The 26,472-nt window shown below is 42.8% G+C and overlaps 1 protein-coding gene across 8 annotated transcripts in view; it reads right to left on the reverse strand.

The window, feature by feature from the left end:
- The window catches only part of CARMIL1 (capping protein regulator and myosin 1 linker 1), a 297,839-nt gene that overhangs the window by 130,156 nt on the left and 141,211 nt on the right, over positions 1–26,472 (reverse strand). For all 8 annotated transcript variants that reach the window (XM_032861665.1, XM_032861664.1, XM_032861663.1 and 5 more), the window contains exons 9-12: positions 19,177–19,252; positions 13,857–13,945; positions 12,319–12,413; positions 245–331 (exon numbers count right to left, since the gene is read on the reverse strand). In XM_032861665.1, coding sequence (XP_032717556.1) covers positions 245–331; positions 12,319–12,413; positions 13,857–13,945; positions 19,177–19,252 — 347 coding nt within the window. The remainder of the gene's footprint in view (positions 1–244; positions 332–12,318; positions 12,414–13,856; positions 13,946–19,176; positions 19,253–26,472) is intronic.

Consider the following 26,472-nt stretch of genomic DNA (forward strand, 5'->3'; position numbering starts at 1 on the left):
GTAAGCACTCCCCCACCCAAACTCAAAAAGTTAAATACTCTATTTCAAAGTTATGCTCTATCCTGAAAGCATTTCACTTTAGACAACCAGAATTCCAATTACACTGCTTCTTTATCTTGAAACCGTCAGAGTACTGTAGTATGTACCCAGATACATAACGGAGCAATAATTCTAACTATTTAAGGTAGCATGGTGTAGCAGAAATATTACAGACATAAAGCAAAGTAAATAACACGTACTGTACCTTTAGGTGACAATGAGGTTTTAGATAAATTTAAATGCTTTAATCCCTTTGGGAGTTTGGCAAATTGAATACTTAAAGAGGACACACCTGAGAAAGGAGGAAAAAAAAGATTATTAGAATGTACAACTTCTCAGAATTGCATTTGTTTTACAATGCCTGAAAATTAACTTAAATTTGATTCCAACTTAAGCTATCATTTTTTTTTTCATGTCAGGCTTTATTTTCTAATTATCTACAATCACACCTTCTTTTTTTCTGTTCTCCCTAAAGGATAGAAGAAAAGAAAGATTGCTTAATTAAGAATAACAATATAAAACTTTACCATTAGAGATGTTTTTCTTTGGACTAAAGTGTTACCCTCTCCTCTACAGTCCTATTTCAAATGCAAATACTCTTAGGAAGAGTGGTATAATTACTTCTTTTTAACCTGTGTCTTAATGAGTTGATCACTCTTCTGGGTGAGCAGATGCACGCTACTTAATTATTGTCAAGAAAACGGAATAATGTTAACTCTTCGGATAACAGCTTCACTTTTAGCACTTGGATTCTAATACTTAATTAGCTATGGCTAACAACCTCAGACAAAGCATCAGAGTGTGTTTAACTTCTTACAGGTAGGTTGTGCAACTTGAAAAATCACAGTATTAAAAACCAGAGAGTCTCTTAATTTAATGACCAAACTGGGAGACTGAACACCAGCTTACTCACTCAAGGACTGCAATGAAAGTAAGCAATTCCCATAGCTCGTTCAACCAGCTCCCTGCTACATGTGAATTATCTCCTTCCCAGGGGCATGTTCCTGGGAAGGTTCCTGAAATAATATTAACCATATAGTCTCCGAGACTGATTCTCAAACTCCATGTGCTGATACAGAACTACCAAGCTGGTTGCTGCCCTATCATATAATCCCACATTCTCTATACACTTTTTCAAAGTTTATCAAGAAACACCTACTGTATTAATTAGAGTGATAGTAGAGCACTAAACCTCTAGTTTGGTGTCTCCCCAAGGACGGTGGGTGTTCTGAGAGTCCCTATTTACTTCCCCATGTAATTTCCGAAATAAGTTTGAAAATCGCTGGATTAAATGATGCCACACAGGTTTGTTTATGTGAATACTTCTCGAGATCTGAATATGCTAATCCATATTATTAATTATGAAGAGGGCACAGGCCTGGTATTTAGATGATAGATTCTTGTAAAAGAATATATAATTAATCAGTTAATAGGAACACAGAGAAAAGGGAGTCATTTTAGAAATGTAATTAACCTTATTCCAAAGGGCAGAAAAGGAGAAAAAAAGAACAATGAAAAAATGAGGAAGAAAGAAAACAGACATTCAGTAGATTGCCATAGAAATAAATCAATAATTACAATAAATGTAAATGTTCTAAATAAAAAAACAAGTCAAAAATGGATTATCTAAGCAAAAAAATCAGGTGCTTTCAAGAAACACTCAGAAATACATGTATTCAGAAGTGAACCTAAAAGCATGTAAAAAGATATATGCTGCAAACACTAACCACAAGAAAATAAGTATGTCTGCAATAATATAAGACTAATGTTAGATTTTAAGAGACAAAGAGATAAGTGAGACATTTCATTAATGAAGATGAAATAATTTTAAATCTGTATGGTCTGAATTACAGTCTCAAGATGTCTAAAGTAAATCTAACAGTAACAAAAGGAAAATAATATTACTATATACACTATATATACATACATGTGTGTGCTACCTTGCAACAGTGGGAGATTTTTAGACACATCTCTGTCAGATGATAAAACAGATAAAAAAGGATATAAAGACACAGATGATACCAAGAACACAATAAATAAGTGTTTGAAATATTTAAATTACTGCACCTAATAACTGCAGAACTTATTTCTTCAAAGTACACATAGAGCCTTTATTTACCTAAAGCAATGATATGCTGAGCTTCATGAAAAGCAAGTCTCAACAAATAATATAGAGGAAGTTTCTTAACTGCTGTGAAATCACACAAAGCACATTCTCCAACTGCTACCACTATATGAAATTAACATAGGAATTATAGCAAAAAGAGAATTAGAAAATCCCCAGATCATTAGAACTGAAGCAAGGTATTTCCAAATAACAAATGAGCCCCCCCAAAAAATCACAAAGGAAATCTTAAATATATTTTTATTTAAACTTTATTTTTTTTAAGATTTTATTTATTTATTTGCCAGAGAAAGAGAGAGCACACAAGCAAGGGGAGCAGCAGGCAGAGGGAGAAGCAGGCTCCCTGCTGAGCAAAGAGCCCGATGCAGGACTCCAACACAGGACCCTGGGATCATGATCTGAGCTGAAGGCAGATGCTTAATGTACTGAGCCACCCAGGTGTCCAAAAATTTTATTTAAATTTTTAAAAACTATGATATCAACATTTTAGGGATACAATTAGAGGCATGCTTAGAGTGAAATCTATAGACCTACTTATGTTATTAAAAAAAAAGCTGGAAACTAAGTATCCATCTCAAAGTATCTGAAAGAAAAGCAGCAAATTAATCCCCACTCCATCCCCATAAACAGGAGGAAAAAAAGATAACAAAGGGAAGAACTCCATTAAATAGAAAGCATCCATAAATAAGTAAATTTAATAAATCCTCTTCTTCAAAAAAAACTAATAACATTAATGAGCCCCAGAAAGACTGTTTTTTTTTTTCTTTTTTAAAGGAGAAAAAGAGAAGGATCAAATTATCAAAATGAGAAATGGAAAAAGAAATACTAGTAGAGATCCTACAGACATTCCAAATATAACTAAGAGGTATATGGACAGATTTCCTAACAAAAAATACAATTTACTGAAACTTACATAAGAAGAAATAGATAATCTTGGGGTGCCTGGGTGGCTCAGTGGGTTAAAGCCTCTGCCTTTGGCTCAGGTCATGATCCCAGGGTCCTGGGATCAAGCCCCATGTCTGTCTCTTGCTCAGTGGGGAGTCTGCTTCCCTTCCTCTATCTCTGCCTGCCTCTCTGCCTACTTGTGATCTCTGTCAAATAAGTAAATAAAATCTTAAGAAGAAGAAGAAGAAATAGATAATCTCAATAGTTTTCTATCTATGCAAGAAAGTAAACCCATTATTAAAAACCTCTCCACAAGGAAAAGCAAAAGTTGCCTAATATAAAAGAGTATATACTATACAATGCTATTATTTATGAAGTTCAAGAATAAATAGAGCTAACCTCTCATAACAGAAGTCATAGTAATTACCTTTTCTGGGCCGTAGAGGGCAAGGGTGAAAATCACCAGCACAAAGCAAGAGGGAAGACTGTAAAACTTGTAAAGCACTGATGAAGTTCTTTGTCTCGAGCTTGGTTTTCATGATGAGTGTTCACTTTGTAAAGAGTCAGTATGATGTAAACTTGGGGTTTGTGAACCTTTCTGAATGTACATTACACTTCGATGAAAACGTTTACTTCCCAAAACTTAGGCATGGGAGATAACAGAGGAGAAAATGGAGATGGCCATGGGTATGGTGATGCCTTTTTAATGCCTTTTTAGATGTAACACCAAAGGCAGGATCCGTGAAAGACTAACTGGTAAGCTGGACTTCATTAAAATTTAAAAAGTTCTGTTCTGCAAAAGGCAATGTCAAGAGAAGACAAGCCACAGACTGGGAGGAAGTGTTCGCAAAGACTTATATTCCAAATATACAAAGAACTCTTAAAATTCAACAATAATAAACAAGCCAAATGAAAAGGAGCCAAAGACCCTAACAGAACTCTCAGCAAAGAAGTACACAGAAGGCAAACAGGCATATGAAAACATGCTCCACACCCTAGTTCCCCAAGCAAATGCAAATTACGTAATGAGAAGATACCACTACCCACCTATGAGAATGGCCAAAATCAACACCAGGGGCAACACAAATGCTGGCAAGGAACTCTCCCAACGGGAACTCTCGTTCATGGCTGGTGCGAATGCAAAATGGCGCAGCCGCTTTGGAAGACAGTTGGTGGTTTCTTACAAAACATACACCAACATGTGATCCAGCAATCAACCCAAGGGTGTTGAAAACTACAAGAAATTCTTGAAAAGTCAAAAGTATGGAGACAGCAGAAAGAGCAGTGACTGCCAGGGCTGGAGGATGAGGGGGCGGGGAGGAGAGATGAACAGGTGGAAGACAGGATTTCTAGGACAGTGAAGCTCCCCCATGATACTGCATCGGTGGTTCCATGTCATCGCGCATTTGTCCAGATCCGCAGAATGTGCACCGAGAGTGAATCCTAATGAAAACTATGAACTTGGGTGATGATGAGATGCTAGTGCAGGTTTCTCCAAGGTCATGAATGTACCATGGGGCGGGGCTGGGGTGTCACTGATAGTGAGGGAGACTCTGCCTGTGTGGGGCAGGAAGGATATGGGAAATCTCTCCATCTTCCTCTCAATTTTGCTGTGAACCTGAAACTACTCTAAAAAAGATAAATAAATATTTTTCAAAAATCAGGTATGGATTTAGAAAGAGTAACAGATTCTCACTTTTAAATTCTGGTAAGAGTTATCACTGCCTACCCATGACCAATTCTTTTATATGGTTTTTTACCTAGCAAGGCGTATGTTATGATGATGTTTAAAAAAACAAAACAAAACAAAACCCAAACCTATATCCCATGTCTTCAAATCATGCTGAAAATAGGTTAGATCAAAGTTAAAACCTACCACTCAACTTCAAATCTGTTGTGCTCAGACTGACTTGAGTTGTTTAGCTTTGTTGAGAAAAGGACAATTTTTACATTTTCACGAATTTCTTTTGTGACAGACGTATCTGTCACCACGTAAAACCCTAAATGCCTATAACCAGATGCAAGGCTGGAGTGGGACAGTCATTTAAGGTCACTGATGACACCACCCGGGCATTCATTCCTTAATCATCAACTATCTTTTAAAAAGGAAGGAAGACAAAAATGAGTAAACAATCCAGCATTATTTTTCTCTGGAAATTGAATGATCACACTGTCAACAATGAAAGTAATAAAAAGCGAAGCTCCTGAATCAGGATGAAGGTGAATAAAGTCATGGTTGATATTTATGTAAAAGAAAAAAAAGGTAGGAAAAATGTAAACAGGATAAAAAGGTAAGCAGATTCAAGACAGATAAAAGATGGTCTGTCTCAAGTACTTTCTACCAAATTTCCAACAAAACTTCTAGTTTCTTTCTTTCTTGACAAAATATTTTGACTTCCTAGGCATCCACAAGTCATAAATATATTACATTTCTTCTTTAAAGAAACACCCTTGCTAAGTGCTAACACAAGAAAAGGCAGAAATAGGGTCAACACCGTTCTTTTTTTTTTTTAAATAAAAGCACTAAATTGATTTTTTTTTGTTGTTGCAGTATAATTGACATAGAGCATCCTATCCTATTGGTTTCAGGTATACATCATCATGATTCACTACATTGACTGATCTTTGAGAAAAGGTAACAGATTATTACACAAAGGGTCCTCTTCCTCTCTGGCAGACTTCGGAAGCGTGGTCTTGGCCCACATGAATAAATTGAGGGTGGCTGGTTGCCAAAATCTCAAGAAAAACAACAACAAAAAAATCACCTGCCTGGTACTTTCTGGAGCCATTTACTCAGCAGTGCCAGGGAACAAACCGGTCATCGAGAAAACATTTCCCCACCAACAAAGGATAAGAAGAGACTTTTCAGCTTTGGGCTAACATTCTTTAATTCTGCCCCCCAAAATAAAGCAAAACATAGCCCTCGGAGCTGTGAATTAAAACAGAATTTATCACTAGACACTTTTCATTTACCACTAGAGACTTTTCATTTGGAGACTTTACTAAATGGATTATCCTTTTTGTGATTTTTTTTTAAGTGTGTGTCAAATCTAGAAGAAAAAATGATTTAATTTTTATTTCTCCTTTCAAAACAAAACTATCATGGCTTCCTCGGCTTCAAAATATTTATGCCTCATAAAAAAAGTAATTACAAAATGGTTACTAGTGTAATTTGCCATCCGATGTTATTAACTTACAAAGATCTGAAATGAAATTTGACATTACACACTTACCCTATTAATCATTCATGAATTCAAAAGCCTATGGTAGTATCACATAAAATTCTAGCACTTGGATATTCTAGAATCTGTATGATACACAAGCCAGGCAAAAAGGTTTAAGGAGGTCCTTGTTAATTGAAGGCATCAATATTAAAAGCTTAACAAAATTCTGCACATGGTTGTAGCGAGGGGATGTGGCTAAACAAAAGGTGTCCTTCTTTTCTGTCAGAGAGCATAGAGATTTGAACCTGGTGGATGTCGGAACACAGGTAACAGTTAAAATCTTTCCATTCCCAGTAACTCCTACGGCTCCCCTGGAAAGTTCAGAAACACTAAGAAACGTGACTAAATGAAATCCAGTGCAGCGTTTCCATTTCAAAAATAAGGCTGAGGAGAAAAGATTCAAGACCTAGGAATATAGGGGGCGACTGGGTGGCTCAGTGGGTTAAGCCTCTGCCTTCGGCTCAGGTCATGGTCTCAGGGTCCTGGGATCGAGCCCTGCATTGGGCTCTCTGCTCAGCAGGGAGCCTGCTTCCTCCCTCTCTCTCTGCCTGCCTCTCTGCCTACTTGTGATCTCTCTCTGTCAAATACATAAATAAATAAAATACATAAATACATAAATTAAAAAAAAAAGAACTAGGAATATAGGAATAAAAAGACCAGTGGAAAAAAAAAAACAGAGTCAGCACACCAAACTTTCAAGCACCCTAAAATCCAAAGGTGGGCAATTTAAAACACACAGCTTCCTCGTTCAGAAAAAGGGAATGATAACATTTGCATGATTTTATTGCACAAGGCGACTGTATGACTCAAAGGAGGCAGTGACAGCTAACACTGATAGGGTGCAAAGCATGGGACAGGCTCTTCTTGTACTTTTCTGTGTATTATCTCATTTAATCCTGAGAACACCTCCATGCAGTCAGTACTATTATTAAAGAGGAAAAAACTAGAGTAGCTTCCTGAGCCCTGAGTCATGTACAGAACTGCTGAATCACTCTATTGCACAGCTGAAACTAGTATGACACTGTATGGTAACTCTACTCGAATTAAAACTTCAAAAATAAAGATGAGGCAACAAATACAGAAGTTGGGTAACTTGTCCCAGTTAATTCAGCTGGTAAGTGGCAAAGCCCAGAACTGAACTCGAGTGTTTTGACTCCAGAACCCACTGGTACACACCGGCAGATAGGAAAGACAGAAAGCACCAAAAAACAAACAAACAAACAAAACAACAACAAAAAAAACCCCAAAAAACAAACAGAAAAAACAACCACCCTTAAGTGGCAATTCTAGAATCTATTTCTCTTATCTTATTCAGCTCAAACCAGATGGTCAAGGGGAAAAAAAAATATCTAGGTGCTTCAGGTCAACATGTCCAAAAGAAAACATTTTGACACAGCATTCCAAATCATCTTTAAACAAAATAATCCAATTTAGAACAAAGTGAGGGGAAGAAATAGACAGACATTCCTGACAAGGCTAAGACCATAAAAACGAGGGAAATGGGGAGGGACGACTGGGAAGAAGAGAACATGGGTTTGGGACGATTAAGGAAGTCCAGCACGTGGGAAGAGCTGTAGTCTCCAAGACCACACAACTATCACCCAAAAAGTCATGCCGGAACCAAAGGGTCAGTCACAAGGAAGTGACCAAGAATGCCGGCTCAGACATGGGTCAGCCTGAGCGCCGAGCACAGCAAGTGGATCGAGCTGAGCTGGAGCAGAGATTCCCAGAGATTCTTAAGCCTTTTTTCTACCGTGACCCACATACAGACCCAGACTTGACATCACAATGAAGGAACCTCGAACAAAAATAAATACATACACATATATTAGAAAAGTAAAACTGAAGTTTTCCCAAACAAATGCACTCTAACATTTTCTATTCTTGTTTTTTTTTTTAAGATTTTTTTTTTAATTTACTTAAGTGGGGGGGCAAACGCAGAGGGAGAAGCAGAGAAGCAGACTCCCCACTGGGCAAGGAGCCCAATATGGGACTCGATCGGACCCTGAGCTCATGACCTGAGCTGAGGGCAGACACTTAACCAACGGAGCCACCCAGGTGTCCCTGATATTTTCTATTCTGTTCTATTCCTTCCTCTTCTTTTTTTTTTTTTTTTTTTTTTTTTTAAGAAGGCTCCATGTCCAGCACGGAGCCTGATGCAGAGCTTGAACTCCCCACTGTCAGATCAAGACCTGAGCCGAGATGGAGCGTTGGACACTGACCGATGGGCTACCCAGGCGCCCCATTCTTCCTTGCTCCCGTGCCTGTCATGAGCTATGAAACTGATTTCATGACCTGCTAGTGGGTCTTGACCTACAATCTGAAAGCACGTCAGGAGAGAACTCCGAGAGCCAGCCAGGGAACGGCGCTGGGCCCACAACCAGAAGAGCTCACGTGTGAGTGTGGTCTGTTCGCTGCCTGTGCGTCCCTCCAACACGAGAGAGGGAGCAGGGCTCACACGCACGGCACCCTGCTTACGAATTCACACGCTAACCTCCTTCACCGCGCGCCCCTCCACAACAGGAGGCTGTCTGTCCTTCGTACGGAAGGGTGACAAGGAAACCGAGCGGTCAGTAACGGGTATACGCTGCATCAAATTCATATCACAAAGCAAGGAGCCAAACCTGCTAGCACTCTGAGAGTTTCCAAACAAGTCCCTGAGAGGATGGTTCAGGTACAAAATCAAATTCCACCTGGTGTTGAAATTCCTCAGAATTCTGGGCTGCTAAATGGTCTTGCGTTTCCTGGAGTGTCCTCGGTCTCTTTTATACAACCTGCGGTTCAATTACACATCCCTTCCCCACGCTTTTTACTGTTTTCAAACATAAAATACCGTCACCGAACAGCCCAGGAACAAAGATCATGAAATATTGTGGCTGGAGTGAAATTCTTATAAATATTTTACACTTAGTTGGATTTCTTGGGGAATTTCCATCCCTGGGCAAGAAAAACTACTGAGCACCTTCAGACATTTAGCCTGAAATTTTTAAAAAAAAAGAAAGAAAGAAAAGGAAAAACCTAAACGGAATACACAGAATTTGTGTTCCGGGGGCAGGGAATACGGGCGCTGGCAGCCGTCCAAGAACACTGGCAAACACATCCATGACGGAGTCGAGAAGGGGCCAGAACAAGGAAAGCTGCAGTTTGAGACGACATTTTCAGGAGCGTCAAAAACAGAGTGTGTGGGAGCAGACACTGTATTGGGGAATCGGTATGCACACACGACATCGAGGAAACTGTCCTTGGAACGGTCTGGGGTTTCAGCTCCTGTCAACGGACCGCAGGTCGATGAAAAGATATCAAATCATGTCTCAGAGGTAGGACTGGGGGGAACAAAAGCATGGAAACGTCCTGTTGGAGCCCATGCTCTGATATACAAGACATCTCTCTAAACTTTGCCACAACATTCAGTGCAATTAAAAAGCTACAGAAGAGAATTAAACGGAAGTCAAACCTAATTTAAAGGAAGTATGTACTGATCTTGTCCAAGGTCTGAGGAGCCTGGAGAGGATGAGGGACAAGGAGCAGGGACGAAAAGGGAGAGGGGGGAGGAGAAATGTCCGCATCTCATCGGAATGCACCAGAATGAAGCAGGAGCCTGCACAGAAGTTTAAACCACACAACGAGGGTCTGACGGGAGGGTCCCGAGTGGCTGCCCCTTGGAGCATACGAGGTTCCCGGCAGACAAGGAGACGAAGGGCCTCACACGCATCCTTCCCTCCAAGACCCCAAACTCAAACTCTGTGTGGTGTTTGGGGTCCGGCTTCCGTCACCTGCGGTAAGGTTTCTGAGTCCCACCACGTCGTAGCCGGATTGGCCCTGCATCTGTGTCTGTGGCCCGGCTGGGCGCCCCGGCACTGTGTCTGCCCTCGCACCAGCCGTGGCCGTGGGGCCTTCACGAAGAACCCTGCAGTGAGTGTCCATTCGCACGTCCGGGTGTGAGAAAAGGCTCCACTTCTCTTCAGTGATTTCTGGGAGTGGAACCACGGGGTTGTGTGGAATCCATGTTTAGCTTTATTCTTTTTTAAAAGATTTATGGATTTAACAGAGAGAGACAGACAGTGGGGGGCGGGGGCAGAGGCCAAGGGAGAGTCTGAAGTGGACTCCGCACAGAGCGTAGACCCCGACGTGGGGCTGGCTCGGCTCCAGAACCCCCAGATCACCATCGGAGCCAAAACCAAGAGTCGGACGCTTCACCGACTGTACCGCAATGTGTGGTTAGCTTTTTAGGAAACTGTCTAACCAGTCTGCAACGTGGCTGCGCCATTTTACATTCGCACCAGTGAAGCATGTGTCTTCACTGCCCACGTCCTCGCCGACACTCACTCTGATCACAGTCATGCCACTGGTTGTGAACTGGTACCTCGCTGTGGGGGGATCTGTGTCTCCCTGCCCCTGCCCTACCACACTCTGGGTTTACACCCTTAAGGACCTGCCTCTATCACCTCTCTCGCTCCACTGACTCTGTCCCGTCAGGAGATGACTATGTTTGGGTCCCTCCCATCTTCAAAACCAAAGCAGAAACAGCCTCTTATCTATAAAAGGTGATCTCCATGTAGATTTCCATTGGTCATAGTCATCACCTTCTCCCAGCTGACTCATGGAGACAACATCTGTTTTTCCTAAAGAAATTCCCGTACCCCGAAGAAACTCCTACTTCAGGGATGTGCAGCCACAATTTGCAGCTGTAGTCGATTCCGAGAGGATGATTCTCATGGGCCCTCGTTTCCTAATTCAGTCTCAAACTTCCTTTACATTCACTACTTTAAATGCTAGGAAGTTACTCTTTATTTTTGACTTGAATACCAAAATGGGTGGGTATCCTTTTCAATGAAGAACCGTGCCTCTATCAGGAACACAAAGAATTGTCTGTATCGGTACCTTCAGCTCCCTTTAATAATTAATCCTCATCAAATATATAACATTGCAAGATGAAAGCTTTTATTCAACCATGCTGGAAAACATTTGCAACCGATAATGAAAACAAAATAGTCCCTCCAGAGATAAAGCTACTCCTTCTTAAACCACACCCACGAACGTTCCCCTACTAAGAATTCAAATACTTACTTTCACATTCTGAACCTACTGACTCTCCCTTCTGCCCACACAAACACTTTTAATGAAACTTTCTTCTGCCTCATCGTGAACTCCAGTCCTTCATTTTGTCTGGATCCTCACATTCAAATCTTGTTAAATATTAAAAGATAACGTGTGGTAGACAGAAGAGTAAGATGGTCCCCAAGGTTCCTGCCCCCAGTACACACGCCCTATGTAATTTCCTTGAGTGTGTAGGGCAGACTGATGATTATATGGCACATCGCTAATGTGACTGGGCTACTATTCAGTTGACTTTGAGTTATTCGAAAGCGGAGACTGTCCTGGGTGGGCCTGACTAATCAGGTGCTCTACTAAAAAGAAAGGTAAGCATCAGAGAGATGTGTTCCTTACTGCCTCAAGCACAAAGCAAACTGGCATGCAGTGAGAGGAGGGGCTGTTTAGTAAGGACCAGAGCACAGACTCTGGATGCTGGGACTGGTCCCAGATGACAGCCTGCGAGACCATGGCGATGTCTGTCCTGCAGACACAAGGACGTTGATTCTGCCGACAACTGGCAAGCCTGAACACATCAGGTCACACAAGATCACAGCCACAGCTGACAACCTGACTTCAGCCCTGAGAGACTCTGAGTAGAGGGCCCAGTGAACCTGTGCCCAGACTACCGACCCAAGGAGACTGTCACGTGACACCTGCGGGCCACATGGACAGTAATTTCTAACGCGGCCATGATAAAACTAATGTGGTGGTTTAAAAACAACATGCTGCTTTCTGTTGGTAGCTCTTCAAGAGAGGTTACATAGAGAATGAATTTCAGCCCCCGTATTTTCATCAAAGGGGAGAAAAACCTCGAAGCCAACAATGCATTGGTAGCATTTATGAAATAATTACAATGAAGCTTGACCCCATACGCGGGGAGCCCAGGCCACATGACAGCTGCTGGGTGCTGTCACCACCCCGGTGGGAGAGCCCATGCGACCATGACAGTACCTCGGTCCTCCAGTGGGTTGCCTGCCAGGTTAACTGTGTGGAGTCCTGAGCTGGGATTGTGCGCTAGGGCACTGGCCAGTTTTTGGGCAAAATCCCTGCAAGTAAACAAAACAGCAAGGTTAAGTGCCATGGAATGTAAAACTGCTCAAATCAAACATAGCTACGGCTCGAGTGAGAGCTAACAAAAGAACACCTTTTGTTACAATGGTAATCAATTTACTACACATTTATTTTATTTTTTTTTTACACAGTTGTTAACACCGAATTCTAGCCTCCACTAGTATCTATCCTCATTAGAGAATCCCCAAAGACACAGCGAAAATGTGGTTCATGTTGATTAGCCAAAACCGCATTCAAAAGCAAAAAGAAAATATACAGTTGCCCCTTTAAAGATACATTACAGGGGCACCTGGGTGGCTCAGTGGGTTAAGCCTCTGCCTTCGGCTCAGGTCATGATCTCAGGGTCCTGGGATGGAGTCCCGCATCGGGCTCTCTGCTCAGCAGGGGGCCTGCTTCCTTCCTCTCTCTCTGCCTGCCTCTCTGCCTACTAGTGATCTCTATCTGTCAAATAAATAAATAAAGTCTTAAAAAAATTAAAAAAAAATAAAGATACATTACAGGATGCTATACATAGTATTATTTAGTCCCCTCATAACTTTAAAAAAAAAAAAAAATCCTGAATCGAGCCTTCTTTTCATGGAAACAGCTATTGGCTGTTCACTCTATCTGAACTTTCATTTCATGCAATACTCACATATGCAAAACTGATCTCCCTACTTAATCAGTTTAAAGTCTACGATTGCTAGCACTGTTTTCACAAAAACTCAAAATCACTATTTCAGGTATGTTGTACTTAAAAGAACACACTAAGTGCTATGATGACGAAGGTGTCTACCGCCCTCACTTAGGAGCAGTAAAGTCTTTGTTTTAGCAGACTCGAACTCCACGTGAGGCTTGGGCCCTGCCTACCCAGCCACTACCGACCACTGAACAAGGGAGGTATGGATCTGGAAAGAGAGAGAAGCAGATAAAACAGAGCCAAGCAAAGCAACGGAACCACAGGAAATATGTCAGTGCCTCCGTGAATGATACTCCCAAGGGCTAACGCAGAGCGTCTGTAACAGGATTCTTTTCGAAGCACTTTACATACATGGATTTACTTCTCCTCACAGCCCTCACTCTAAAAGGTAGGTGCTACTGTGTTGTCCATCTTCAAGATAAAGAAAGTGAGGCCCAGAGGGAAGGAACTTGCCCAAAGCCATGAAGGCATCTGGCTCAGGGCCCACTCTCCTCACCAGCACACCCGGCTCCCCCGAAAACCGCCAGGGACTGGACCACAGAGGATGCTGTAAGACCCTCGACCTCTGTGCTGATGGGGAGCACAGGGATCCTTTACTTATTTTTTTTATAAGAGAAAACATGACACTTTATATGTGAGTGGCTCAACCATTTGTTTTTTTTTTAACTATATATTAATTTTAGAGAAAATGACAGAAAATTTTTAAGTTACATGTTCATATATTCGGGACAGTACTCACGTTCTGAGCCCAGCGTTTTCCAACACCAGTTCCTCTAACCGACTGGACCTGCTCACCACTCTCAAGATCTGTTCGCAGACATCGGCGGACTGTGAGGGAAGACACCGTGTGAGCACCCTGAGCCCAAGGCAACCTCACTTTACTGTCACAAACCCACGCAGGTGCGAAGTTTTAATTAGAGAAACCACGTAACATGCAGTCATTCCTTTGTCAACACCTGATGCGGCATCCATGACTACACACCGTCACAATGAAGGACCCGGGGATATAAGGACACTGAGGACAGAAAGTCCCCGCCTTTAAGAGTACACCAGCCAGCAGGGCCATCAGACCAGAAAACAGACGATTCTGATGGAATCATTAAAGGCCATGTTAGTAGTGCTGTGGGCACTCAGAGGCATATGCGCCCAATCTTGGGAAAACCAAAAGGAATTCCCAAAGAAAGTGCCCTCTAGCGGGAGAATGAAAGACTTAGTGTTGGTAATGATGCAAGGCTCATCAGGGTCCTGGGATCGAGCCCCGCATCAGGCTCCCTGCTCAGCAGGAAGCCTGCTTCTCCCTTTCCCACTCCCCTGCTTGTGTTCCCTCTCTCGCGGTGTCTCTCTGTCAAATGAATAAAGAAAATCTTTAAAAAAAAAAAAAATGATGCTAGGTTCATGATGATGAGCCCTTTGCTGAGCTCTTGTCTTGTGCTTGGCCCTGAGCTAAGCCCTTTGTGTATATGTCATCATAAAACTGTGAAACGTTATTACTCCCTTTTTATAGATAAGAAAGTTAAGGTTCAGAGATGTCATATACTTTTCTTTTTTAAGGTTTTATTTATTTGACAGACAGAGATCACAAGCAGGCAGAGAGGCAGGCGCCAGAGAGAGAGGAGGAAGCAGACGTCCTGCTGAGCAGAGAGCCCGATGTGGGGCTCGAATCCAGGACCCTGAGATCATGACCTGAGCCGAAGGCAGAGGCTTTAACCCACTGAGCCACCCAAGCGCCCTGAGATGTCATATACTTTAAAATGGTGGCTGAATCATGATTGATAAACGTTAACTATTATGGTGGTCCTGCTAGCAGTCTCTAAAATAAAGGGGGAAACGACCCAATAAGAATTCAATAAGTGCTCTCTCATGTTCATAAACATTATGTTTTTTAAAATCAAGTAGTTGTAACATTGTATCTGTCAAAATATTTTAAGTGCTCAAGATATACTATCATATGAAAATGCAGAATTAAAATGAAATGTTTCAAATAAAGATCACAAAAACTGAAATGGCTATTGGATGTTGCACAAGTCTTGAGGATGCTAGGAAAAACACAGAGTTGTATCCTGGTGGCGGAATTGTACACGTTTCTTTTTTAATTTTACATATTAATATTTTTTAATTTGTCTATGTTTCGCCTTATTCCAAAACCGACTTAAGGTGGCTCCTGATTTTAAAATCACTTCTACATTTAAAAGTGATTTTAGGGACGTCTGGGTGGCTCAGCTGGTTAAGCGTCTGCCTTCGGCTCAGGTCATGATCTCCAGGTCCTGGGATCAAGCCCTGCATCAGGCTCCCAGATCACTGGACAGTCTGCTTCTCTCTCTCTCCCTCTGTGTGCATGCCCTCTCTCGCTTTTACTCTCTCTCAAATAAACAAAAGAAAAAAAATCTTAAAAAATAAAAATAAATAAATAAAATCTCATCACAATGTAGGGTCTATTTAAATCCTTTATGACATAGAAGGAAGGAAGGGAGGGAGGGAGGAAGAGAGAGAAAGGAAGAAAGGAAGGAAGAAAGGGGAAAGAAAGAAAGAGAGAAAGTGAGAAAGAGAAAAAGCAAGAAACAAGAAAGAGAGAAGGAAAGGCAGAAAGGAGGGAAGAAAAAGAGGAAGGAAGGAAGGAGGGAACAAAGGAAGGAGAAAGAAAGACAGAAAGAAAGAAAGAAAGAGAAAGAAAAAGAAAGAAAGAAAGAGAAAGAAAAGGAAAGGAAAAGAAAGAAGTAAAAGCAAAAGGGAGGGAAGAAAGAGAAAGAGGAAGGAAAGGGAAGGGAAGGAAGGCAAAGGAAGCAGGAGGGAGGAAGGAAGTTTTGAGTACCACAGCATACTATAATCAAAGCAGTTTCTTTTCTTAAAGTACCAACAAAAAAATTACAATTCTTTGATTTATCCGATCACATATGTCCAGCTGGATTAGACATCATTGGGACAGTCTGAAATGTAACAAAAATTCGCTAGTGAACATCCTTTAGAAAACACACGAGTCCCACAGCACCTAAGACGCCTGTGATTCTTACGTGCTATCCGATTCCATTCAGTCTACAATGTAGCTTTCACAGGGTCCCGGAGTTTCTGATGTTTCTCACAGATTGATGAAGGAAGAGGAAAATTAATTCCAATTGACCCGATGCCTGCCATTTACATGATGCTGACGGTGCTCATTTTCAAAATGGTGACCCCCTTATCAGTGTAATTCTTTGTCTTACAATACACAACCAAGGGAACTGATCTTACTCTGTATTGGCATGATAAAAAGCCACTGCTTAGACAGTATTTTTGCAGGGATTATCCTCATTTCCAAAAACAATCCATGGTATATCATTATCTTTCCAGGGCCACCTTACAGAGCTTCCAGAAAAGCAATTTCCCAAAGCAGGGCTTTCATTTCCCTATTAGGTATCATTACTGTAATAAAAATTTATTACAGAAAATGTCGAAAAAGTATGTCCAACTTTTCTTTAAAATGCTGGTAGGGGAGAAGTATAACAAGTCATTCACGTCTATGTTCATTTTGCTACTTTTTATTAAGTGCCCAAGCACATGCAAAGAATTGTTTTCTACACTGAAGAATATTATAATGATTAAATTTTTCAAGAGGTATACACCCCCCCAAACCTAGACAGCAAATAACATATGACCACTAGAGTAGTGCTCCCCAAATGTCAGCTGCCTGTGCTGCATTACGTTCACTGATTTAAGGGGGAATATTCTTAGTAAGTTCATACAGTGGCTCTCCAAGAGCTTGCCTTTAGTTAAAAAATCAGAGGTATACTCTAAAAACAAGGGAAATCGCTATCAGCAACAATTGGACTAGTGCAAAATAAAGACATAGAGAATTTTATAACTAAAAGGAACCAAGGCAACTGGCCCAACGAGTCCATTTGAAAAAGATGCGGAAAGACCCCTCAATGCTTGCTAACTTGCCTAAGTTACAAAGTCAAGACTTGAGCAAGACCCCCATCTACTGTGATGTTAATGAGTCAAGAATCTAAGACAGAAACTTACTCTTCATCAAACTTTGGCATATCTAAAAAAAAAAAAAAAAAAGATCCTCCTACCCTTCTATTTAAATTAAGGAAAGTGACTATTAATGGGAGTCCTAAGATCAGCATAAAGCCCCTAGGACCCATTTTTCTTGTGGCAGCTTAGCACAGGAGGATTTTACGGAGCTAGAAGCAATCTTAAAAACCCCAAGAATCCCTGTAACTCGAGAGGAAGTCACTCCTTTGTGTCCTGCACTCCACTCCATGTTTTCAAAAGTCCAAAGAAGGCGTACTATTGTCTTTTGCACCAGTAAACTGAGTATCAGAAAAGGTTCCAAGGTTGCATCTTGCCTAGGTCTATGCCTTCAAAGGGGCGAGTATCAGCTTTTTTAACGTTGGGTGAAAAACACGAAAAACTGCTAATTTTTTTTGAAGACTGAAGAGCAATATCCCAACATTCTTCTGTTAAAATACCAAATATTAAAAATATACAAATAGGTGTTTTGGAGCTTAAATCGCAGTTATTGGAAGAGCGGTAAGGGCAGCTCTCAAATCGTGCCACGACACTTCCTTTCATCCCAGGACATCGAGGGAAAGCCTCTGAGCGCCTCCATGCCTTGTGTTCTGGACTGAGGCTTCTGCTGTTGGATCTCCCTCCCACCACTGCGTCCGCCTGTTCCCTGGGAGTCTACCTGGCCCCCAGCCGTGCCTCACTTTATCCTCACTGAGCACAGACCCTCCCCCAGTGGGGCGGATAGTTTCCATAACTCGCATCCCCACACTTGCTCATTTCTCAGCCTCTCCGCTAGTCTGTGATGCTGTAAGAGTAACGTGAACAGGAAATGCCTCCAAGATGTCAGGTACTCTGTTAGCATTTCTACACACATGATTTATTCACCCCCAATACCCTGCAAATTAGCTATATTGCTGTGTCCATTCATTAATTCAACAAACTAATCTGACACCCATTTATTAGACCAATTTTTATGGACTAGCTATTTAAGCCAATATATTCCGATAAGCACTGGACAGAGATGAGTAAAACACGAGCTCCAATGGACTCTCGGTAATGGGAAACTGAGGTCCTGGGATGTCAGGTAGCTTACGAAGGTCCCACAGCCTTGTCATAGGAGCCAGAGTCTGAGACCCAGGTTTCTGTTTCCAAGCCTGCACTCTTTCCTATACCACACTGGCTCTTAGTGAGCCCCAAATGAGCTCAGCCCATGCCTATACTGATACTACTTTAAGCCACTCATACCCCAGGCAAATTCAGAGACCCAGCAGCCTGTCCACTGGCAAACCTCAGCCCTCCATTTTCTACAGATCCAGGTCTCCATCAAAATCCTACCTCTCCACTACGAAAATGGTTAACTTTCCAGTTCCCATGACCTCTGGAAGTCAGAGGCTTGAACACAGAGTCACCAAGAAAATAACCTCTAGATTACATCCTGCCCTAAAATGAAGTAGGAGAAAGTTAACTTAGGGATAAGGTTCTGCCCATACAGCTGCTTTGGGCTTGCAAAAAAATCCCAACAGAGCATCTCACTTCCACTAGTAAAACAGACAGAAAATTTGGCTCCCCCATACCTTATGAAAACTAACATCTCACTTCTGATTTCCTTTTGCTTACATACAAATTTGCCCAAAAACTCCTCTAGAAAATCATCACTCCAGCACACAAACTCTGCCTGATCCCGTTTACCCAAACTCTTAGGAAGGGAAGCTTGGCGGAGACGGAATGCAAGATAGAAACATCAAATCTGCTCCTTGCAGCTGTGCAAAGGTAAGTTTAAGAGTTTTTCCCAACAGAATGAGCGTGTACTGATGGCTCTGAGAACCGGGTCTCTCGGTTCATTATCTAAAATTGCCGGAGGCAGCTGAAAACAGGAGGAAGTACTTCTCCGCGGCATCTCACATTACCAACTTGGTGAAATGGTATGCAGATCATTTACAGGAAAATACCTCCTCGAGAAAAAAGCATGTATGCAGCTCACCAGATCAGTAGAAAAACAAATGTCTTTTTGATAATTATCGGGCTTTGGAAACTCAGCAGAAGTAAGCAACATCTGCAACATCTTCACTTACCAGTTTCAGATCCTTGGAAGATAGCTTTGTGAACCACTGATTGTATTCCAGAGCAGCAACGATGGGTATCAGGTCCCTAGAAGCAGAAATAACAACATCCGTCAGAGGCCCTCGTACGAGAGCCTTACTGACACGTCATGTTCAACCCACGGCATCCAAGTTCACTTGTTAGCTCCTGTTATTACAAACATGACATCCCCCCGAAAATACTTCACCCACAGATCTCTGGGTCAGATCTTCAGTCTGATGTAAGCAGAATTCCTAAAAGCTGAATTTAAACTACCTCTAGGGCCCCTGATGTCTATATCCAAAGGAAAAGAGTGGTAGCAGTGTTTGCTCAGAGATCCTCCTTGCTCCAGGAAAGACTGTATTGCTCCTTCTATATGAATGAGTCTGATTTCTTTAACCATCAAGAATGTCCTATACAGTTCACCCTTGAACAATACGGGTTTGAACTGCATGGATTTTTTTTTTTTTAATAAAAAAGTACAGTACTCTAAATGTATTTTCTCTTCCTTAGGATTTCCTTGATGACATTTTTTCCTCTAGCTTACTTTATTACAAGAATTACAGTATGTAATACATATAATATACAAAGTGTTTGTTATGTGTTCATGTTATCGGTAAGGCTTCTGGTCAACACGAGGCTATGAGTACTTACGTTCTGGGGGGTCAAAGGCTACACTTGGACTTGCGAGTATGAGGGCAGATCATTGTCCCTGGCCCCCACCCTCCCACCACTATATTCTCTAGTTGAGGAGTTTATACTCCAAGCAAGGACACTGTCTAGCCTTGCAGATAGTAAGTGACCCTGAATGGACTCCCAGTGCTTAGCGAGCATCCTATAACCCTTTGGTACTTTCTTGCAGTTCCTTGTACTGAGCACATACAGGAGCTAGCCCGGGTGTATTTTCATCTTATGCTTCACACACACCCTTCAGCTACGGACGCCGGCTACTTGCATCAGAGCCCTGTCTGCACTCCATTTTCCGGCCTGATCTCCCTACGACATGCCCCCCACTCACGCTCCAGCCCAAAAGCAGACCGTTTACTACGTATCACAGATACCAGACGATGGCACAATCAGAGAATCCAAGTTCGCCTATGAGAATCCGAGCATCCCACGATCCACACATCACTCATCCTCTCCTCTCCGAGTCCCCTGGGTCACCCCAGCCAGCACCCCTGCTTGCATCTCTGTTTAGCATTGACTTTACTCTGCCTTGGATTATGGTTTGTACTGAACATTTATGTCTCCACCCCCATCCCAGGCTGTAAACTCTTTGAAAACCCACTCTTTTTCAGTTTTCCGGCTTCGGTGAGATCATAATCAGTTTCACCCACATGGCATGACACGCAGCAAATACTCAAATTGTTACTGGAATAGAAAAGGAAGGCAGAAGGTGGAAAGAGACATGAAATCCACATTGTTTCAGAGCTTCTGGGTACCAGGCCCCGTGGCGGGCACGTTACACAGCTTCATCAGACATGCTTTAAAAAGGAGAAAGGATGGGCGCCTGGGTGGCTCAGTCGGTTAGGCATCTGCCTTCGGTTCAGGTCATGATCCCAGAGTTCTGGGATCAAGTCCCACACTGGGCTCTCTGCTCCTCCCCCTCTCTCTGCTGCTCCCCCAGCTTATGCTCTCTCTCTGTCAACTAAATAAATAAAACTTAAATAGATAGATAGATAGATAAACAGATATAGAAAGGAGTCCCCCAGGTAGGCGAGAAAAACAACATACACAAAGGAATTACCAGTCTCAGTCACGTTGTTCCATGGGCCACCTGTCCTATCGAATGGCCTCTTTATTAATTTTGCCTAAGTTTTAGATTTCAGATTTAGAACCATGAACAGCAACTCTCGCCACGGTGGTTTCACACTCTTTCCTCCCTTCACCGCTCCCCCGGCCCCCCAACCAGGTGTAAGAGCAAACTCCTGTCGCTCTCCCTGGGAGCTGATGACAGTCTGTAGCTTCTCTGGGGGCAGATGCCAGCTTCGCACAAGCTCAGTTCAAAACTGTCCCCCTGAGCACAAGCTCAGTTCAAAACTGCTGCTCCTTTCAGGAACCGGGGCAAAGCATTCTCAGCTTCTCTCCTTCCGAGGACTTAACGCCAAGTAGCGACTACACTTTAGAACCTCTTCATGATGTGTTCCAGTCTGTCACCTGACTTGGAGTACAGCTGGCTTTTGTCATAATGAAGTCATTTGCAAGAAGTGGAGAGCACAGCATTAACAGACCCAGGCTTTGCATGGACACGGGGCATGGGGCAGCAGCATCTCTCCATACGAATAGCAAAAACCCTGAAAAGGCAGAGCCAGCTCCCCAGCTAAAGGTAGAGAATCTAGAAAAAATGGTCAACAGGGCAAGGAATGGCTTTAGTCGAAGGGTTTTTAGATGGGATGTCAAAAGCACGGTCCATAAAAGGGAAAAATGGATAAATCGGACTTCACCCAAACCAAACATCTTTGCTCTGCCCAAGATCTGTTAAGAGAAGGGAAGGACAAGCCCCATGCTAGGAGTAAATGCTGACCAATCACATTTCTGACAAAGGACTTGGTATCGGAACGCATAAAGAACTCTTGGAGGTCGGTAGTAAGAAACAACCCAATTTTTAAAAAGAGGCAAAAGATCTAAACAAGGTAGTTCATCAGAGAAGATGTATCAATGGCAAAGAAGTATACACGAAGATGTTTGAGGGACCTGGGGGGGCTAAGTCGGTTCAGTGTCTGCCTTTGGCTCAGGTCGTGGTCCTGGGTTCCTGGGATTGAGCCCCGCGCCAGGCTCTCTGCTCACCCCCTGTGCTCTCTATGTCTCTCTCAAATAAATAAATCTTTAAAAAAAAATAGATCTTAAAAAAAAAAAAAGATGTTTGAAATTATTAGCCATTAAAGAAATGCAGTTTATAGCCAAAAGGAGATATCACTACAAACTTACTGAATTGCTAAAATTTAAAAACAAAACAAACAAACAAAAAAACAAGGGCTGGCAAGGATGCCGAGCAACTGAAACCCTCACACACGGCTGAGGGAACTGCAAACAGCACAGTCGGGGTAGAACACAGTCTGAAGGTGCCTACACTTAACACACACTTAACGTAAGACCTGGTGGTCTCGACCCTATGTACTCAACCAAGAGAAACGGAAACTTGTCCTTACACAAAAACGTACACATCATGGTCTCTACGGGCTGTAATGCATATCGTCAGCCCCTGGCGACCACATGGATGTCTTCCTCTGATGCTATGGGACTCCCAGGGTGAGGATAGAAAAGGCAATAAAATGGCTTCTGCTCAGCTCCGTCCCCCGACATGCTCAGCCACAGCATCCAGCTGCCTTGCCCTGAGAAGGTCCAGCCACGTGGGAAGGCCACAGGGAAGGGAGTCGGCAGACAGCTAGCATCAGCCACCGGGTGTGTGGCTGAGGAAGCCTTTCCATGGCTCTGGACCCGGCCCCTGTCTGACTCTCAGGGCTGGGAAGAGCCCCAAGGCAAAAACCTCCTGGCAGAGCCCCATCGAGCCTGGAACCGTGACAGGTGAGTGAAAGTGACGGCTTGTGCTGTAGGCCCTTTAGGCTGGAGTGGTTTGCATCCAGCAGGAGATAAGCAGAACACTGGAGGGTCCAGAAACCAGGCTGGAAAGCTGCACTAGGAATGGGACTGTAGACAGGGTGCCCATAAAAAGCTTTGAAGCAGAGAAATGTTTCAGGAGGTGAACAATTTCAGCCAAGTACGTAGACTGTATCAGAGTAAGGACACAGTTTCCATCCTCTGGAGTGAGGCTGGACCAGGGGCCAAGGCAAAAAGAAGTAATTCTTCCTAAACTCATTAAAGAGTTACCACCACCCCAATGGAAACATGCATGCTTTTATGACAAAACCCTACAGAACGCAAGGACTGTTAGAATAATTACTACAACCAGGAGTGTAGGAGTAATCGCAAAGGAAAACGGACTCATGCCAGTCTTCTTAGGAGAGGCCAGAGCCTATCTCTTGAGCTAACTGGTGGAGAGAATGCTGGCTTGACCACTATGTGCATTCTGGTACACGACTGCATGCCATTCTCTCCACTGACAGCTCAAGAATGGCCTTATAAGCATTGCTCAGAACAGTCATGAAACTGACCCAAACATCCAATCGGCTGCAGAACGGATAAACTGTGGCGCGTTCCCACGTTGGAATACAAAACAGAAACCAAAGTAAATGAACTACAGTGCCATGCAACAGCTGGTAAAACATCGGTTCTCAGGTCTGAAACCTCTCACGCCGGCTGGGCTGTGCCGAGAATGGGGAGATTTGCATCTGAGAAGTGAGCATCCAGAAAGCACTCCGGCAAACACTCAGAGAAAAGCCAAGGTCTGAGCCCAGGGACATCCGGGATTCCTCGAATCTGTTCCTCTCGGACCGTCCAAGCCCCCAGGACAGCCACGACACAGAGGCCAAGGTTCCAGCAGGCTCGGTCTAAACATAACAATCACCAACCATGATCAAAACCAGTGCATCTCACCCCAACAGAAAAAAAAACACAAGACTGCATGTCAATAATTTGATTCCTGAGAGTTCCCTTTCCTGATGGCTTTCTTAGAACACAGTAGTAAGTGAGCAAAGAAGCAAACCTAAGATAAAAACCAATCTGGCATTCACGTGGGCCTCCCACGGCTGTGCCAACACCAGCTCGAGGCAGAGTGCTCCCTGCATTTCCCTGGTGGGGTCTGGGCCGATCAGAACCAGCCCTTTCTCGGGTTTTCACCAAGCACGGCTGGCATTATATTACATAATACAGAAAGGGTTCCAAACACCAACACTTGTCATCTTGATGGATTTTCACAGGGTAACAGCTTTCTACCATCAGTCCGTGGCCCTGTGTATCCCACTGTGTCTTGCTTTGATCTCCTAAGAGACTCTTAACTACCACTCGACTTTTGATCTGAAGAGTCAAGTCATCCTTAAAGAGCTATAGTTCAGGGAACCTTCTCTTGAATCCTGGCAACATAGTATTTTTCTTGCCATTTCCATAGGCTACTTCTACCATTTCCTTAAAATGGCAGCAAAACTGTTCTGAGACTCCAAACCCTGAGAAGATCCAGTGTTAATACCCTTCGGAGCCCCAGGGCCGAATCTTTTCTGATACTGTGTCAAAGGAGAGGACACGGTTAATATTCCCTAACCTTATTCCTGATATAAATGTATTATACATAGAGTTGTTCTTGTGGTTGTGGTTGTTAATTTAGCCACAGGTTGGGGTTTGTCATACAAGCTGAGATCCTTATCTCTCATCTCAGCTGGCAATGGTGAGTGATCTAAACCTTCCCTTAAAACTCAAAAGAACTAAGTTTTTCACTTGTACCTTTCCAGAAGAAAATGTTGTCACAAAGCTGACAAGATAAAAGCAGCATCACAGAACAGATCATGAACTAGACCCTGGAAATGCAAAATTTTCTGTCATGTAGGGATTTTGCATCTCTAACTCTTTTCCTTTTAATTAAGAAAAACTGGCCACTTGATAACGCTATTCATTTTAAAAGGAGGCAAGTCTTTTCGGATATAAAAGTAGCAAGGGGGGAGGGGCGCCAGGGTGGCTCAGTTGGTTAAGCATCTGACTGCTGATTTTGGCTCGGGTTGTGATCCCAGGGTATTGAGCCCTGTGTCTGGCTCTGTGCTCAGCCGGGGGGTGGGGTGGGGTGGGGGGAAGTGTCTGCTTGAGATTCTCTCTCACTCTGCCCCTCCCCCTGCTCATACCCTCTCTCTCTTAAATAAGTTTTTTTAAAAAGTAGCAAGCATTTATTTAAACATTTTTATGTACCAGCACACAATGTTTTAGATATATTAATCCACAGAGTCTTCACAATAACTCTAAGAGGGAGGGACCATGACTCACATTATTTCACAAATGGAAACCCTCAGGACACAGAGAAGTTCAAGAACTCCCTGATCCTGAATGCTACTCTGGACAGAGCCAGGTCTCAGACCCACTGCCTGGGTTTCCAACTCACCAACCCACCGTCCTAACCACCCTGCTACCATCTCACGGAGCCTCCTGCCTCCCGCGTCCCCGAGAATCTTTAGCCTCCTCTCCAGGGAATCCACGGCGGTACAGACGTAGGATTTTAGATCAAAGTCTCCAAACCTTTTCCATCACATTCAACCACTCACTTTGTTCATATTTGGAAAGTCAACATGAAGATTATCCCGGAGTGATTTCTCAAATACTGACAGTGCTCTTATTCGGGACATCAGACATAAGCTGCTAATACTTGGGGGCTAATTTTAAAAAGTTAATTTGCAAAAACAAAGAGGCTGGCAAGTGACTGAGGGTCTAAGTCACTTGGCCAATTCCTTGCTAGTCTAAATTCTGGATAACCTGTTGAATTAGCAGTTGTCAAGCCTCATCCTTCTGATTTGTAGGACTTCTTGAGAATTTAATGTTTCCAGTTATTATTTTGGGGCCAAATTTCCCTCCATACTCACTTGTACCTGCCTGCCTCCTCCTCTCTGAAACTCCAAAAACACTGGTATGTTTAAAGAGACAGTGTGAAATATTCCACAAGGGCGGTAAAGAATAAAAATGATACAGATTTGAAGGATGTCTGGCAAGTCCCCCTAATCCACAATGTAGGAAAAGGGCACTCATCCTGTGAACGGCATGGTAATTTTCTGTCGTATATCCACACTCCACTGGAGTAAAGATTTCCCCCTAATAAATCTCACAAATTTTCAGAGGCTCAAAGGAGGTGTTTCTTGCAAGAATGCGGTCTTGCTACTCTGCACGCCTCCTGCGTGTACACGGAATGTGTGCTCTCGTGGGAAGGACGGTAAGACCCTGAACCATAGAGTATCTTCCCGACATATTCATTTGAGAGTCTTTCCAGGGATAACTTAGATTTTTCTCCTTCATATCCAGTTTTAAAATGGAAGTTGGAGGGTTTTAAGAAGCTTCAAATGTCACAGAGTAGCTATTCCTTCCTGCTATTCTAATTAATATAGAGGTGCGTCCCGTCTATTATTAAATGGTTGGCTGGACCACTCCATCACCAACTGTGTAAGATACGTGACAATCTGAATACTTCACGGATGAGGATGTGACCAGAATCCTAAACGGAGGATCGCTCGAGTTTTAGATCGTTCACTCTTAACTGAAAAATATTTTGAGCACAAACCCCCCCAAGTGTGTGTTTATCTGTAAATTATGTACACGTGCCACTATCCCAATACATGACATTCGGTATAAAACACACACACACACACACACACACACACAAATAAAATGGATATAAAATAAACAAAACAAGTTCTACTAAAGGT

Source organism: Lontra canadensis, unplaced genomic scaffold (genome assembly GCF_010015895.1).
Source record: "Lontra canadensis isolate GAN:19392208 unplaced genomic scaffold, GSC_riverotter_1.0 scaffold21, whole genome shotgun sequence".
NCBI lineage: Eukaryota > Metazoa > Chordata > Mammalia > Carnivora > Mustelidae > Lontra > Lontra canadensis.